We start from the raw sequence: 18,666 nt of genomic DNA, 5'->3' as shown, positions 1-18,666 counted from the left end.
AGCACGACCTCGACCTCGACCTCTACCCCTGGCCATAGTTTCCACCGGGGGTTCTGGTCCCTATCCATCAGTAGAGGTATTACGTGTTCTCACCATTTGCGAGAGAATAAGAGTAGAATGGTTCAATCATTGATGATAGAATAAAATCGCATGACAGAATAAGAAAGAAGTGATATTTTTCCTAAACTTCATAGCCTCTGAGAGATAAATACAGACGTCTCTGTACCGATCCTTCAGACTCTACTAAGTTTGCTCGTGACTCGTGAGACCTATGTAACCTAGTGCTCTGATACCAATAATCACGACCCGAAATTCCCACCTTCGAATCGTGATGGCGCCTAACATTTCATTTGCTAGGCAAGCCAACGTTAGAATAATATTATCCATTTTTAAAATTTTTTTTTTGAATTTGTTAATAACAAAGAACAAATGCGAAAGTAAAGTCTAAAATATAGTAAATAATCTATAAAAATGACGGTGTCTAAATACCATCCAAGAATTGGTGCACGAGCTTCTAGAATAAATACAAATAAAGGTCTGAATAAAATAAAGCTGTCTGGAAACAAACACACATCTAAAGTAAAGTAGACAGGGACTTCAGAATTGCGAACGCCGTGCAGTTATACCTCAAGTCTCCTCTGAGCAGTTGAAATTCGAGCAAGTCTAAGGTATGCCGCTGGGACCAACTCCAAAATCTGCACAAGAAGTGCAGAGTGTAGTATCAGTACAACCGACCCTATGTACTAGTAAGTGTTGAGCCTAACCTCGACGAAGTAGTGACGAGGCTAAGGTGGGTCACTTACATTACCTGTACGCAATATTAGTAACAACAACAATAATAGAAATAAATCAGATAACACGTTTATAATAATTGAAGCCAACTCAGCAGTCATAACCAATTATCATTTATATCAATTCTGTTGCAGCGTGCAACCCGCTCTCATAATATATTCACATTCAATTCTGTTGCAGCGTGCAACCCGCTCTCATGATATATTCATATTCAGTTCTGTTGCGGCGTGTAACCCGCTCCTCCAATATATTCATTTTAATCAAGCCCGTTATATATTTATTTCAATAAAGTATATATAGACTTTTTAATAAGTCTGTTGCGGCGTGCAATCCGATCCCCCCAGTATTGACTTTTAATAAGTCTGTTGCGGCGTGCAACCCGATCCTCCAATATGGACTTTTTAATAAGTCTTTTGCGGCGTGCAACCCGATCCTCCAATATATCCATTTCAATCAATTTTGTTGCGACGTGCAACCCGATCCCCCAAATATTCATTTACCAATTCTTATAAAAGAAATTTCCCCAATAAATGCGACAATTAATATAAAATTTTAAGACAATAAGCATAGAATAATTATGATTTAAATAATGACAAATAGCAATTTATTATGAAAATCAGGGAGAAAATAGGCCGTTTAATATTTAATATACTAAATGTCAAGTAGCAATTAATACACATAATTCAAATAAGATGTAACAATTAATGCAGGAATTCGAGAATTAATATTTGACAAAGAATAGGAGAGAAACAATTATTATAACAATTAAATCATGATTTAAAATAATTTATAATTTTTCAAGTAAATATGCAAACAATTAATTTGACGACGTATAGACACTCGTCACCTCGCCTATACGTCGTTCACATGCATTTCACATAACAAATAATTTAAGGGTTCTATTCCCTCAAGTCAAGATTAACCACGGCACTTACCTCGCTTTGCAAATTCCAATCAATCACTCGACCACAACTTTTCCTTTTAAATTTGTCTCCAAAAGCTTCAAATCTATTCATAAACAATTCAATATACTCAATACGAATCATAAGGAATCTATTCTTAAATCCTGAAAAATCTCGCGAAATCTGAACACCCGTTCCGCTACGAGTTCAACCATAAAAAAATTATTCAATTCTGATATCAAATGGACCTTCAAATCTAAATTTTTTGTTTTTTGGAAGATTTTAGAAAAATCTAATTTTTCTTCCATAAATTCACGGATTAATTATATAAACGAGTATGAAATCATAAAATATAATCAATATAGGATAAGGAACTCTTACCCTAATATTTCCCGTGAAAATCGCCCAAAATTCCGCCTTAACCGAGCTCAAAATGACCAAAATATGAAAATAATATCGGGCTCTTCGATATATACACTGCCCAGGCATTTCCGCACCTGCGGTGCCTGGGCTCGCACATGCGAGCTCGCATCAGCGAGAAAAATCTCGCATCTGCGAAATGGGGCTGCCAGGCGAGGCCTCGCACCTGCGGAGGAAAAATACGCACCTGCGCTGCCTTCCGCTTCTGCGATTGCCAAATCCGCTTCTACAGATGCGTTCAAGTTTCTGCACCTACGGACCTTTGCCCAGCCTTCCCAGGCCACTTCTGTGATGGAAGGCTCACTTTTGCGAGCTCGCACCTGCGGTAAAAAATCCGCAGGTGCGATTACAACAGAAGGCAAAATTACAGATTTTGCTTAAGTCCAATTCTTGTTCCGATTTCGAATCGAATCACACTCGGGGTACTCGGAACCCCATCCGAATATACCAACAAGTTCAGAAATATAATACGGACTTACTCGGGGTCAAAAATCACGTCAAACAATGCTGAAATTATAATTCATACCCCGATTCGAACTTTGAGTTTTAAACTTTTCCATTTGCAAATCTCGTGCCAAAACATATTAAATGAATCCGGAATGACTTTAAATTTAGCACACAAGTCCTAAATGACATAACGGAGCTATTCAAATTTTCAGAATCAGATTCTGGCTCCGATATCAAAAAGTCAATCCCGTGGTCAAACTTAGAAGTTTTTAACCTTTAAATTGCTAGTTCCGTTAAATGGTCATAACTTGAGCTAGGGACCTCCAAATTAAATGCTAGGCATACGCCCAAGTGCCAAATCATGATATGGAGCTACCAAAACTATCAAAACACTGATCCAGGTCCGTTTGCTAAAAATGTTGACCAAAGTCAACTCAGTTGAGTTTTAAAGCTCTATTTCACATTTTAATCCCTTTTTCACAGAAAACTTTTCGAAAAGTTTTTCGGACTGCGCACGCAAGTCGAGAAATGATAAAATGGTGCTTTTCAAGGTCTTAGAACATAGAATTACTTATTAAATTTAAAGATGACATTTTGGGTCATCACAATATCAATAGAGTGAACTACTACTTCATGCTACCCAATAATCACACCAACAAACAAGAAGGTAAATGGACAAAATAATCAGTGAAGAAAGGGAAACAATGGACCTTTGATATAAATTAAAGATGTGAAATTACAAGAGCGCTAAACAATTCAACGAGTGTTGACTGGAGCTTTCACTAGCCACGGAACCTTGAACGAAAAATCTGACTTGCAACCTTGAACGACCTTGCAAAACCGGTGATTTAGTGGCTTGTTTTTGCTGGGTTTAAAGCATTTTTTGGGGGGTGATTTTGCTGGATTTTTCGAAAGAAAGCCGAAGAAGGAATGACACGAGTAGAAATTCTCTTATCCTAGAAGAAGGAAATATATTTCTCTTAATTCCCTCCTCTTTTTTTTTGTTTTCCTTATCTCCCCTTTTGTTTTTCTCCTCACGTTTCTCTTCTATTTATAGAAACAATTTCGGAGTTTTCAGATTTGTTTTTATTTTATTATTATTTTTTAATTAAAAAGAATTCCCACTTTCCATTTTTCTTCTTTTTTAAAAAATAATTCCCCACTTTTCTTTACTTTTATTTTTTAATTTCTCACTTTTTTACCTTTATTATATTTAAATTCCCACTTTTTTTACTTTTCTTTTTTTATTTCCCACTTATTTTACTTTTCTTTTTTTAATTTCCACTTACTTTTACTTTTTAAAAAAAAAAATTTCAGCTACATTTACTTTTATTTTTTAATTCCAAGTTTCTTTTACTTTTCATTTTTTTAAAATTTCTACATTCATATACTTTTATTTTTTTAATTTTCAACTTTCTTTTACATTTTTATTAAATAATTTGCACCTACTTTTACTTTTACTTTTTAATTCTATATTTCTACTTTTCCTATTTTTTTTAATTCCCATCCAAAATTTTAATTTCGTTTTTTTAATTTATTTTATTTTAAAATAAATAAAACAAATAAAAACAATAATACTAATAGTAATAATTGATATTTTAAATTATTATTAATATTTGCCCTATATATATAAAAAATATGTAACAAAGCTAAAAATATTTATTAAATTTCTGAAAATATTTATATAGTAGAAGGTGATAAAAATTCAAATATAGTCAAAAATTAGGTGCTTACAACTGCCCTTCTTTGCTTGGATACATGAAGAATTTTCAGACAAAGACTAGGTGAGCCATGTGACTAATTTTTGATCAAACCGTTTTTCAAAAGGAAAAGAAATAAAAGATAGGGTGCAACCGAGTCCTGGTTTGGACAACCTACATATTCCGGGTTATAGGAGAATCAAGTCGGGTGTAGTTCAAGGAGAATGGTGGAATGATAAGTTGAGGAGTCGAGTGAGGTTCCGTCGAGGCTTTGGTCCGCGGTCTTGCTATTATATCAAAATAAAAAAGAAACTAAACAAGCCTATCAGTTATGAGTTACAAGATTCCTATCTATGAGTCTTCTGAAACTTGATATTGAGTCTTGACTGGTTCTTCATGAGGACTCTGATCTAAACCATGATGCTCGCTAGCTTTAGGTTCTAGTTCTTTGTTTTATAGCTTCTTCTAATCAAAATGGGACTCTAAGGCTCGTGGCTTCAGTCATGTCTTGAGCGTTCCACATCTTTTCAATTGCTTTTGCATTTTGGATTCACTTATTTTTTCTTTTCTTTTATTTTGAATTTAGACTTCTTCTTTTGGTCATCTGGAAGCCTGTGCCTCGAGGTAAAACTTACTCAGACACGAAAACAAACAAACAAAATTTCTGCCCCAGTTTGCACTAGAAAGATTTCGTGAGTTATTGTAACAAAATTCTAAACTATTTCTTTATTTAAAGCAATAAAAGGTCGGGAGTGGTGTACCCCGAAAAGGTCATGCCTTTTTTTTGGATGGTGTTCCTTTATTGTCGAAAGGATGTCTCAGATAAGGATTAGTGTACCTTATGTTGGGAAAATGTTGCCAAGGAATGGGATACCCTATATTGGCAAAGATATCAGGGAGTGGTACCCTGCATTTAATATCAAATCAACTAGGGAGTGAATACCCTATGTTGGAAAGGAGACTAGGGAGTGGAGACCCTATGTCTAAAATAAAATCAACTAGGGAGTGGAGACCCTATGTTGGAAAAGGCGACTAGGGAGTGGAGACCCTATGTCTAAAATAAAATCAACTAGGGAGTGTAGACCCTATGTTGGAAAAGAGACTAGGGAGTGGACACCCTATGCTTAAAATAAAATCAACTAGGGAGTGGAGACCCTATGTTGGAAAAGGCGACTAGGTATTGGAGACCCTATGTCTAAATTATCATCAACTAGGGAGTGGAGACCCTATGTTGGAAAAAAGACTAGGGAGTGGAGACCCTATGTCTAAAATAAAATCAACTAGGGAGTGGAGACCCTATGTCCAAAATAACTTCAACTAGGGAGTGAAGACCCGATGTTGGAAAAGCGACTAGGGAGTGGAGACCCTATGTCTAAAATAATCACCAACTAGGGAGTGGAGACCCTATGTTGGAAAGGAGACTAGGGAGTGGAGACCCGATGTCTAAAATAACATCAATTAGGGAGTGGAGACCCTATGTTGGAAAGGAGACTAGGGAGTGGAGACCCTATTTCTAAAATAACATCAACTAGGGAGTGGAGACCCTATGTTGGAAAGGATACTAGGGAGTGGAGACCCTATGTCTACAATAACATCAACTAGGGAGTGAAGACCCTATGTTGAAAAAGAGACTAGGGAGTGGAGACCCTATGTCTAAAATATCAATTAGGGAGTGGAGACCCTATGATGGAAAAGCAGCCTAGGGAGTGGAGACCCCATGTCTAAAAACATCAACTAGGGAGTAGAGACCCTATGTTGGAAAAGCAGACTAGGGAGTGGAGACCCTATGTATAAAAACATCAACTAGGGAGTGAAGACCCTATGTTGGAAAAGCGACTTGGGAGTGGAGACCCTATGTCTAAAATAACTTCAACCATGGAGTGGAGACCCTATGTTGGAAATAGACTAGGGAGTGGAGACCCTATGTCTAAACTAAAATCAACTAGGGAGTGGAGACCTTACGTTGGAAAAGCGACTACGAAGTGGAGACTCTATGTCTAAAATAAAATCAACTAGGGAGTGGAGACCCTATGTTGGAAGAAAGACTAGGGAGTGGAGACCCTATGTCTAAAATAACATCAACTAGGGAGTGAAGACCCTATGTTGGAAAATGCAACTAGGGATTGGAGACCCTATACTACCATGATTTGGAACTTTTTTTTTCTTTCTTTTTAATTTCATATATATTTTTTTAAGAGAATGAGTAAAATGCAGGAAAGAGTTTGGAGAAAACTTCCCTTTTGGGGTTATTGTTGCTGTAAAGCTATTTTAGTCTCCGTGCGATTTCTTTTGGTTGCACCTGCTTCTTGCAAGGTTGCTTTGGATTGCACCTATTTCCTATGGTTCAAGCAAAGAACAATTTGTCAGTTTGAAACGGTGGTTGGTTTTGCGGCCTTAAGTGTTTCAGTTATTTGATCTTGGCCGGCTTCTTTGACGATAATTTCAACTGTGACTAGTTGTTTCTTGGATACCGATTGCATTTCTTGCCTCGGAGAACCTTTGGATTTTCCAAAATTTTACCATGGCGGTTGGTCGTGTGGGACTTAACCTTTATCAACTTTATTTTGCCTTTGTGGGCATTTGACTTCTTTCTTCCAATTTTTTAACTTCAGAGCATTGGGAAACCTTTGGCTCTTCAAACTTTGCCCAGACGGTTAGCCACTTGGGGCTTAACCTTTTCAACTTCATTTTGCCTTTGTAGGCACTTCAATTTGATTCCCTTCTTCTAAGAGTTTTTGATTTTGAAGCATCAGCCGCCATGGCCAGTCGGGGTTGACTTGATGCCCCTGCCGAGGCTGTGTGTGCCTTTTTTGCATATTATCTTGTATCAAACTAGAGCCATGTAAATCAGTCTTACCATCCTTTCTTTGTCTTAATTTTGGAATAGAGTTAGACCGAAAGGGATTCAAAGAAAAACAAATAGTAGAATAGAGAATGAATTTAGACAAGAAGTGACCCTTTCGGGGAAAGGAAATAAGGACTTATCTGGTGTACCTGCAGACTTCAATGAACATAACATGCCTTTTGGACTGGATGCCTGATCTGTGTAAACTGTCAGACTCTCGGAAATTCATCACAACCTTTGCCTTGAAACCGATAAACCTTGCCTAGGACTGTGTCAATGCCAATGGCTGTGAAGATCCTCTTTTCGATTAGTGGCACCCTTTGCAGGTTTTCACCAACTGACCTCTCTCGTTTTTCTTCTCACCATCACCTTATAGTGCTCTTTGCGAGTTTTTACTAACAAGACTCTCATTCTAATTTCTTTACTTCCCATCGCCTTACGGTGCACGTGAGGGTTTTCACCAACAAGACTCTATTATTTCATTTCTCTCATTTTGGTTGCATCAGATCCTGTGACTGTATCCTCCAATTCTTGAACATTCTTATTAAATGATCAGAAGGACATTGAAAAAGGTTTGGGTGAAAAGGATTTGGATTGACTTACAACTTTGGAACCCTTCGAGCGAAACCATCGCCGAACCATTATAAATTCTGCCCCAGTTTCAACTTTTGGGGAATGTGGATTTTTATTTTTGTGTGACTGAAACCCAGAGAAAGACTGCCTACGTATCCTTTCGGAATCAAGTTAAATGTAGTTCAAGGACGAGAACTTTATTTTTGATTCTCTTTTGTTTTGGTTTTCTTTTCTGTTTTGGTTTCTTCTCTTTCTTTTTCCTTTCCTTTTTCCTCATTTTTCATTTCATTTTTGTTTCTCTCTTTTTTTTTTCTTTTTTTTTGCAATAACGCTTTCAGGTTCCAAAGAGGGTAATAAAAGAAAAGGTAACCATCTCAAAAGGTTTATAGTGTTCGGGTATCAAGAATGAAAGACTTCGTCATCCCAATCAGAGAGCATTAAAGTTGCATAAAAGGGTCAAACATAATACCTTTTGAGCGTCTTCATTGACAGTTGTCTCGGGGTCATTTCCTTCGATTCTTCCTAGGTACAACGCTCCCTTTTGCAGTACTCTCGTTATAATGTATGGACCTTTCCAATTTGGAGCCAATTTTTCTTTAGCTTCTTCATGAGGTGGGAGGATACGTCTTAGAATGAGTTGTCCTTTTTCAAATTGTTTGGGCCGCACTTTCTTGCTGTAGACACGAGCCATTCTTTGTTGGTACAACTGCCCATGGCAAACTGCGACCAATCATTTTTCATCAATCAGTGTCAATTGTTCAAATCGGTTCTTGACCCAATCTTTATCCACAATCTTGGCTTCAACAATGATCCGAAGAGAGAGAATCTCAACTTCGTTCCAATTTTCTATTTATTTTCTTATAAGCCTTGTATTCAAAACATTCTGCTTCTTGATTCATTATTTCGAGGTCTGACATCATTTTAGGATCTGGGCATGAAGTCCGCAAGCATGTCATGTTATTAAAATCTGCATTAACAGAACTGAAAAGAGAATAAGAAAAAGTGACAAAATTAAGAAAAGAGACATTCTTGGACAATGAAATATTAATTTTATTTGATTTATTTTTGAATTTTAGAGATAGAAGGGTTACATCGGAAAGTAAGACAATAAAGTAAAACATCCGGATCACACCCTGAGATAATCCGGACGCAGAAAGGATAGCAAGACTGGCTATCGAAACTCCCGTCTAATGGGCAACTTTCAGGCTTGGCGACCGTTTTTCGGCTTTTCTTCTGTCTCGGCAATGGATGCAATGACCTTCAGTGCCGGATCAAATTCCTCATCTCGCCAATTTCTGTTCATCAAACCCTCTAAACCACTCTGAACGGCCTGTGATGTGGCCTTAAAGGCAGCATGACTCAAGATTCGGCCCGTTTTAAAATCATTTTCGACCATCTCCCCAATTTTGATAGCCTCGGCGAACGGTCTACCCATAGCAGACATCATGTTCTGAAAGTAGTCCGCCTCTTGGGCCTGTAGGAAAATTGTAACCATTTCTGTTTCGTCCATTGGAGGCTTTACCCTGGCTGATTGCTCGCGCCATTTGACAACATATTCACAGAAACTTTTCGTGATTTGTTTTTTTAAATTGGACAAAGAGTTCTCTTTTATTTTTGGATTTATTTTTCACTCATGCTCTTTTTTTTCGCTTTTTATTTTCTTTGTTATTATTTTTTTTTGTCACTCTTTTTTTTCATTTTCTTTCTTCTCTTTTTTTTTCACTCAGTTTATTTAATGGCTATGATCGAATCCGATGGGGATTGCCTACGTATCATGACGCCGCATGAATCAGATATTGCGTAGTTCGGGAAGATCGAGAATAGACTGGCCTATTTTTTTTAATAAAGACTTTTAAATAATATTTTTTTTGAGTTTTTTATTTTTATGAAATTTTGAATTTTTTTAAAAGAAGGAATTCTAAATAAGGAAGAAAATATTTTGGATTTTGATCTGAAATTGTTTTTCTTTTTTTTTTTTGAATGAAAGACTTCGAAAAAGAAGGAAAATATTTTTGGATTTAGTTTTTTTTTTTGGATTTTCTAAGGAAAGAATTCTAAAGATGGAATTAAGGAAAGGGACAAATATTTTTGAATTTCTTTTTTGAAAATTGGGGCCGGAACCGATGAGGTTTGCCTAAGTATCTCACAACCGGTGAGAATCAGACCCACGTAGTTCGGTCAGTTTTGTCGGAACAGAGGAAACATGACTTTTGAAAACATTGGCTTATTTGTTTTTTTCAAAATTTCGGCAGTGTTTCGGAATTTTTCAAATACCTACCTCTCACTCTTTTTTTTTTCTCTATTTTTTTTTTATTTTCTTTCCCTATTCTAGAAGTCGGTCAACATGCAAGCCGAAACAAATAAATGTACAAGTAGCACGTAACAATGCATCAGGATGGTCTTTTGATTTGGGTACACCTGTCCTAGACGGACCCAACCCCTTTGTTGAGTCCCCAAAGTTAAATGCACGTAATGCAAACAAACGTACCTACTAGGGATCCAGAATGAGGGTATGTCATTCTAAGTTTAATTCATGGGTGTATTGTTCTAGACCTGGATTACCCGAGCGGATAACTCGAGTCGGGGGGGGGGGGAGGGGAGCGTACCCGGAATACAGAATCTTTACCGGCTTTGCAACTTGTCCGATCCTCGTTCTAAAATTAGGGTATGACTGTAACAGAAAAGAAGCCACACGAAGCGCATGCTTCCCAGAAGATTTAGAAGACTTAAAAAGAAGAAGGGTTTCCGTAACAGTTTATATACAGATCACGACAATATCAAAGCAGTAAAGAGCGACAATTAGCACATTAGACTCAAACACGTAAAACAAAAATCAGATAATAAACAAAAGCCAAGTATAAAAGTCATCTAAGGTCGAATTCTGAACCCTGAACCATAAGTTTTGGGTTCACCCCAGCAGAGTCGCCAGAGCTGTCACACCTCCTTTTTTCGGGGGATGGGAGAGTTTTTCCAATTAAAATGACATTAATCGATATGGGATTATTTATTTATTCAGAGCCGCCACTTGGAATAATTTACGGTATCCCAAGTCACCGATTTATTTTAAATCCCAAATCGAGGAAATTTGACTCTGTTTTAAGGTCTGCGAAAATCAGAAGACCGGGTAAGGAATTTTGTTAACCCTGGAGAAGGTGTGAGGCACTCCCAGATTCCGTGGTTTTAGCACGGTCGCTCAACTATTAATAATTGGCCTAATTATATGATTTATTACATGTTTTAGAACCCTTTATGTGTTAATGCTTCTATACAACTTTTAATTATTTTAAACAATTATGGAATTTATTTAAACTAGTCGCGATGTCGCACACTCGCTTATTTTTGTACATATTGCGAATCGCGTCACGTGAAACGCACCCGCGATCTACAACATGTTGATTTTTATTATTTGAAGTTGGGGTCAAGTCGCGTGAAACATGCACTTGAATTTGGAATTATGTATCGGGACTATGCCACAGGAACCGTACCTATAATCACGATGATTTATTAATTGTGCCTGAAGCAAGCTTTGAATGTTTATAAGATTGTTTACTCAAACTATTTTGAAATTGTTGTAAGGTCATGAATTATGGAATTATTTGTGGAAGAATTGAATTTATTATTTATAGAAAAGTGGGCTAGCTTAGAGAAAGATGGGCCATCTATGTTATTTATTACTTTGGGCCTGATGAGACTAAATCTTTTGGCCCAAAATCTTTTCTTCTCCAACAGCCCAAAAACCAAATTTCTTAGAAACAAATCGTGGCCCAAGCAAATTATCCAACCCAATATCCCATATTCTGTATATTTCTTAAACAAAACTAATGACACCACAATCTCATGAACCAAATTAGTAAACAAGCCAAATTACAGTAATTCAATAGATCCTTTATCCGGTTAAATCAACTCAGAACAGAACTTTGCAGCTCTAAGATTAACATCAAGGTCCAATAAACATATGAACAAGGAAACAATCAGATTCAAATGATCCAAATATCAATAGAGTGGACTACTACTTCATGCTACCCAATAATCACACCAACATAAAAGAAGGTAAGTGGACAAAATAATCAGTGAATAAAGGAAAATAACAGACCTTTGATATAAATTAACAGAGTTGAAATTACAAGAGCGCTAAATAATTCAACGAGTGTTGACTGGAGCTTTCACCGACCACGGAACCTCGAAGGAAAAATCGCGACTTGCAACCCCGATCGACCTTGCAAAACCGGTGATTTAGTGGCTTGTTTTTGGTGGGTTTAAAGCTGTTTTTGGGGAGTGATTTTGCTGGATTTTTCGATAGAAAGACGAAGAAAGAATTACACAAGTAGAAATTCCCTTAACCTAGAAGAAGAAAATAAATTTCTTTCAATTCCCTCCTCCCTCTTTTTTTCCCCTTCTCTCCCCTTTTTTTTCTCCTCACATTTTTCTTCTATTTATAGAAATATTTTCGGAATTTTCAGATTTGTTTTTATTTTATTATTATTATTTTTTAATTAAAAAGAATTCCCACTTCCCATTTTGTTTTAAAAACAAATTCTCCACTTTCCTTTAATTTTATTTTTTAATTTCTCACTTTTTTACTTATATTATATTTAAATTCCCACTTTTTTTTACTTTTCTTTTTTTATTTCCCACTTTTTTTACTTTTTTTTAATTTCCACTTGCTTTTACTTTTTTTAAAAAATAATTTCAACTACATTTACTTTTATTTTTTATTCCAATTTTCTTTTACTTTTCATTTTTTTAAAACTTTTACATTCTTATAATTTTATGTTTTAAATTTTCCACTTTCTTTTACCTTTTTATTAAATAATTTTCACCTACCTTTACTTTTACTTTTTAATTCTATATTTCTATTTTTTCTAATATTTTTAATTCCAATCCGAAATTTGTTTAAAAAGTATTTAATTTTTTTTCGTTTTTTAAAATTTATTTTATTTTAAAATAAAGAAAATAAATAATACTAATAGTAATAATTGATATTTTAAATTATTATTAATTTTTACCATATATATATATATATAAATATAACAAAGCTAAAAAATATTTATTAAATTTTTAAAAATATTTATATAGTAGAAAGTGATAAAAATTCAAATATAGTCAAAAATTAGGTACTCACAATACTATATTGCTATATAACGTAGAACCAAAACAAATCTTCTCCAATTGATCAACTCAGTAAATTAGCTAAATAAACTCTAATTCAGTGTAAGTATAAAATATTTGGATGGCAAGAATATTACTTTGATTGGGTTCCGATTCTGTTGATTCTACTGTTTAGTCTTAGTATTTTAATTTTATAAACAATATATGCCACCCTGTTTTTTCCTTTATCCAGAATGGTCGGTGTGGATCCGTATCTTCAGAATTGTTACAGTAAATAAATCCTAGAAGCCAACAGATTGAAGAAACCTATCTTCTTTCCTGGCATGTGGCGTCGTTAGTCAAAGTTAAGTAACAATAATGAAAGCAGATCATATTTTCAGTTAGCCATAATGTAAAGAGGACTTAATATATATGTATTAGCTTCCTAGTAATAAAGCAACGTAAAAATTAAAGTAAAGTGCTTAATTACTTCTTTAATTATAATTTGAAATCAGCTCCTCAAGACTTACTTATAAGTAAGAGTAAAATACAGAAGTGACAAGATTTCTTTGCCACGACGCTCTTTCAAAAATTCAGAGTTTACCCGAAAAATCGGATATAGTTGAATTTATAAGTAGTTCTAAGGATATGTGATATAACCTGACATAAATGGTACGTAGAAGTGGAAATGTGTGGATTCTTGGCTATAGAAATAAGATATAAATTATTGAACTAGAAGAGTGAGTATGTTGAGTAAAAAAAAAGCTTAAGAGATTTGTTCCTTAATAAATAGAAGTAGTCTTTTCTTACAATCTTACAAGGATTCCCCCCGCTTTATAGTAGAGGGATGTTACTTTATTTATAATAAAAAATATATAGTGGAGAACCCATGATGAATTGTCTCTTCCTCGATTCCTGCCAAGATTCTCTCCCCTAGTGCGGTTGCAACGGCTCCTGTCTGCGAGCTCGATACTGGCTCGAGCTCGGTATTGGATCGAGCTCTCGGCCTTGAGTTCGAGTTCGACATTCGGGGTGAGTGTCAATCGGTCGGTGCATCTCCGACAACCTTCTCTTTGCCTTGCGGTTTGTCATGGGCTTGATAATGATATCGAGCTGATTCCTCGAGCCCGAGGCTTGTATGTACTATCCTCGGAACTCGTCTCGAGCTCTCACTTCAATCGCTTACCATTCGAACTCGATCAAACGTTCGGAGGCCAAAATCTATTTCGATCCTATACAGATAGTCCCCTCGTTTCTCAGGAAGAATGTTGTGAGAAGCGATAAGATTTTCGATGGCTCGATCGGATTATAAGCTGACATTTTCACTAGGCTCGATCGTGACGTATGTGATAGCTGTCCCGTCGATTTAGTCTTTCAAGGTATTTAATGCACGTCAGACGGTGGTCGGCTACCGCTGATACTGAACCGCCACGGTATAAGCCTATAAATAACCCTTCCATTTATCATTTACCACTTTTACATCTTCAATCTCCCAAATTTTCTTTCTCTTTCTGCCTCTATTTCGCCGCTTGTAGAGCCACCTTCATCAGCATTTGGCACCATCAACCTTTCATCTTCCTTCGCTTTTCTTTCTCTTACATTAATGGCAAAAACTTCAAAAATCGCACCTCAGAAGGAGAAAGCTTCCTCTTCACGGCCGTCCGACGACAAGGCGCCGGTGGAGCCGCCTCCCCATGAGTACGTTCCTGGCCCGTGTACTCTGAAGATCAATTTTAAGGTTGAAAATCTTTCGTCTGTTCCGGGTCGATGTGAGCATGTGTCGATGTACATGTGCTCGATAACAGAGGGCCATCTCGGGGCTGTGAGAAAAGACTGCAACTGGGGTTCCGAGGTTGTGTTGCAAATTCCCTCTCTCGAAGAGAGCGTCATCGCTCATGTGGAGGGGTTTTAAGTGTTTATTCTTACCCCTTCACGTTGGGTCCCGTTGACCCATTGATCATTGATTTTTGCAAAAGATATCAGGTCACCCTCGATCAAATTCATCCTTCTCTATGGCGTATAGTAACCTTACTTCGCTTATTCTCTAACAAAGCCAGAGGGCTGGATTTTATCCCAAATCACCTTATACGATTGTATCAGCCTCAAATCTTTCGAGGCCTAATCAGGCTTCATCGTCGGGCATCGAAAGCTTTGATGTCGAGCATCGACAAAGACAAGGATCAGGGTTGGATGGGCCGTTATATTCGGGTGAGGACCCGTGACCTCATTCCGGAAGAGAAGATGTCGTTCCCCGAGGAATGGAATTTCGACCGTCAGTGGTTTTCATAAAGCGTTGCTTTTTGTATCTTTCTCTGATTCTTTCTGATATCTTTCTCCGATATACATCTGCCCCTTGGATGCCACAAGCGGTACCCGACCTCGAGGATTGGGTTCGGAAGTTAGCCTCGACTTCCTTTTTTGCCGAACGCGCTTGGCGTGATTTGGAAAAAGGTAGATGGGAGGCCAAGAATCACGGTAAGGGTCACTTCTCGTGTTCTTCGAAATGTTTTTTATTCTCCATTCGTTACCGGTTTCCTTTCATGCAGGTGTAACCAAGGATGCTGTTTTGAGGCCTTCGAGTGGTGAAGAAAGAACCAAGTCCCCGGTCCCGGAATCGGGGAAAGATAAGAAGTGAAAAGCCGTCTCTCAGTTAGAGGACCGCAAGCCCAAAACTCGAAGGGTGAGGAGGAAGGAAATCGCTCTTTCGACGGACTCAGTCCAATGACTGAGAGAAGAAGAAGAAGATGATGCCTCGGCTTTGGTGATCCGATCTGTGAAAGCTATCGAGGTCGCCAGACTTTCTGAGCCAATGATGGCTATACTGGTCGGGGTCGGTTCCGGTACCCCGAGTCTCGATCAGAGCATCCCGAGCGGTTCGCTTTGGACTATGACAGTGGGTCATTTGCCTTCTCTTCCGACCTTTTCTGAGGAGGCGTTAAATGAAGCTCAAGAATTGAAGACCCCCGATATGGGCGGAGGCTCTAGTGTAGGGGACCCTTTTCGGGATTGCTTTACTGGAGTCGATGATGCCTCCGACATCAGTGACGCTTCTCTTCTCCTAGAAGAGGCCCAATGTTTCATTTCTCGGGTAATGATTTTACTGTGCTTGGTTTCTTCGTTCTTTTCTAAACTTGACTTATGTTTTTTCCCTACTGTGTAGGCCATTAGCAGGTTTTGAGTCGACCTCGACCAGTGTGAGGTTGAGCTCCAGAAGGTCTCGGGGGAGAGAGATGCTCTGCGGCTTCTTTGCAGTCAAAAGGACGAGGCCATAAAAGACCTCCAAGCAGATTTGGCTAAGGCTCGTAAAGAAGAGGTCGAACTAGATAAGCAAGTGAGACTCGTTCAGTTAGAGTATGGGTTTGACCTAACTGTGGAAGCTAACCATTCGTTATCTCAGCTGCAGCAAAATGTTGAAAAGATCGGGTTGCTTCGGGAAGAAGTAGATCAAATCAAGGCCGAATGTAACCGATGGAAGGAGACTATCGACCGCCTGGATGTAGAAAAAGAAACCATCTTGGCCAAATTATTATCAGCCGATATTCAGCTTCGAAGCGTCAAGCAAAAGGGTTTGGCTCAGGCCAAGAGGATCGAGGATCTTGAAACACAGCTTGCTGAGGCCAAGGCAGAGGTTGAGTCATCGAAAGTCATGGCGGACAAGTCCATTGTCGTGTATCGGGCTGATGCCGAGGCTGCTCAAATGGAGGCAAGAGAGACAGCAGATACTGCCAACATTCGAGCACATTGGGTTGCCGAACTTTCTAAGTGTCGGTCTCGGAGGGAGATCCTCGAGGAGATACACGCTCGAGGTTTCGACCTTGCTGAAGAGATAAAAAGGGTTAAAGAGCTCGAAGTTGAAGCTGAAGCCTTGGCTTCTGATGACGATTATGATGATGATGATAAAGGTAGCAAGAGTGGGTCCGAAGATGGGGGGGAGCACGATGGAGAAGAGACCTCTCTCGATGATAACCCAGAAACTTAGCCCTTAGCTTCTTCTATGTTGCATTCATTTATGTAAACCACTTTTGTATATCTATACAAATATCTTTTTCTTTTACTGCCTTTCTTCGTGAAGATTTCATTCATGCCTTGCGGATGTTTTTATGAGGATTTAAGTGATTTCATCGAATTCGGCCTTCATAGCCTTTATGGCCGAGTGAGTGTTCGCTCGAGCTCAAAATAAAAGTAGCCCACAGGCTTAATGGTCGAGTGAACGTTTGAACTCGAAGCTAGATAGCCTTTAGGCTTTGATAATTGAGTGAGTGATTGTCTCGAACTCAAAGTATATTAGCCCGTAGACTTTTACGATCGAGTGAGTGATTGCTTGGACGCGAATTAAGATAGCCCTTAGGCTTTTAATAATTGAGCGAGTGATTGTTTTTGAACTCGAACTCAGAATATCTTAGCCCGTAGGCCTTTTATGACCGAGTGAGTGATTGCTCGGATTTGAAGTAAAAATAACCTTTAGGTTTGGATAATTGAGTGAGTGATTGCTCGAACTCGAAGTAAGATAACCCTTAGGTTTTAATAATTGAGTGAGTTATTGTTTCGAACTCGAACTCAGAATATCTTAGCCCGTAGGCTTTTTATGACCGATTGAGTGATTGCTCGAACTCGAAGTAAGATAGCCTTTAGGATTTAATTTGAGTGAGTGATTGTTTCGAACTCGAACTCAGAATATCTTAGCCCGTAGGCCTTTTACGACCGAGTGAGTGATTGTTTTGAACTCGAACTCAGAATATCTTAGCCCGTAGGTTTTTTATGATCGCTATCAAAAATCCCTTTGATGGTGGTTGGCCTTTAAGCCTGTTTGAATCACGAAGTAGAAAAATCTTTTCGAAGTGTGAGATATCTGAAAAAGAAATTCTCCTTTATAAGTCATTACACATGTGTTTGTATCTTGTGCCAGTGTCCGAGCGAAACTACGTGGGCATGATTCGTTTTGACCATTAGGCCCTTACACTTTTCTCTATCGAGACCCTGTTTGTCATGAATTTGATATGGAGCAACTTTCTTGTGCCGAATTTGATTTATTCTCTTGGTTGCCCCCCAGTATCCGAGGTTGATTATGATGGAGCTTAGGATACTATTGATTTGTCCCCGTGTAGCACATAGTTGTTGTCTCATTAAAAACCTTGTGGGAAAAACCCATTTGGGATAAAAGCCAAACTTGAGGGAAAAAGAGTACAATGCGTGCTTTGAAACCAGAGGTCTTGATGTTTTTCGTCGAATTCCTGCAATGAGTTAGTGTCGACTGTACCTATGTAGACGATAGAGGAGAAAATAATACCTTAATAGTAATATTGTTTGAGAAGCGATATGTTCCAATTGTTTGGTAACGGTTTTCCATCCATTGCTCCAAGTTTATAAGACCCTTTCCCGACTATATCGAGGACTTGATAGGGTCCTTCCCAATTTGGGCCGAGCTTCCCTTCATTAGGATGTCAAGTGTTAACAGTGACCTTCCTTATGACCAAGTCCCCGGCCTTGAAATGGCGGAGGTTGGTTCTTCTGTTGTAGTACCTTTCGATTCGTTGTTTTTGTGCAGCCATTCGAACCAGTGGCGTCTCTTATTTTTCATCCAATAATTCGAGGCTAGTATTCATTGCCTCGTAGTTCGATTCTTCCGATGTATATCGGAACCTTGCGCTTGGTTCCCCGACTTAGACCAGAATCAGATCTTCGGATCCATACACTAGGGAAAATGGGGTTGCTCCTGTACTAGATTTAGATGTAGTCCGATATGCCCAAAGGACTTCGGGCAAAATTTCTCTCCACTTTCCTTTAGCTTATTTCAATCTTTCCTTTATGTTTTGGATGATAATCTTGTTTGTTGATTCGGCCTGTCCGTTCCCGCTAGGATGATATGGTGTAGACAATATTCTTTTTATTTTATGGTCTT

At 38.0% G+C, this 18,666-nt stretch overlaps 1 protein-coding gene across 1 annotated transcript; it reads left to right on the top strand.

Annotated features, from left to right (window-relative positions):
• Positions 1 to 15,654: 15,654 nt before the first annotated feature.
• LOC138898996 (uncharacterized) lies at positions 15,655 to 16,746 on the top strand. Its single transcript, XM_070185107.1, has 3 exons — positions 15,655 to 15,753; positions 15,928 to 15,938; positions 16,020 to 16,746. The coding sequence occupies exons 1-3, from the start codon at positions 15,655 to 15,657 to the stop codon at positions 16,744 to 16,746; spliced, it is 837 nt and encodes a 278-aa protein (XP_070041208.1).
• The last annotated feature ends 1,920 nt before the right edge of the window (positions 16,747 to 18,666 follow it).

Source organism: Nicotiana tomentosiformis, chromosome 9, assembly GCF_000390325.3.
Source record: "Nicotiana tomentosiformis chromosome 9, ASM39032v3, whole genome shotgun sequence".
Classification (NCBI taxonomy): Eukaryota; Viridiplantae; Streptophyta; class Magnoliopsida; order Solanales; family Solanaceae; genus Nicotiana; species Nicotiana tomentosiformis.
The sequence above is the reverse complement of the archived record's forward strand: the minus strand, read 5'-3'. Positions and strand labels throughout refer to the sequence as shown.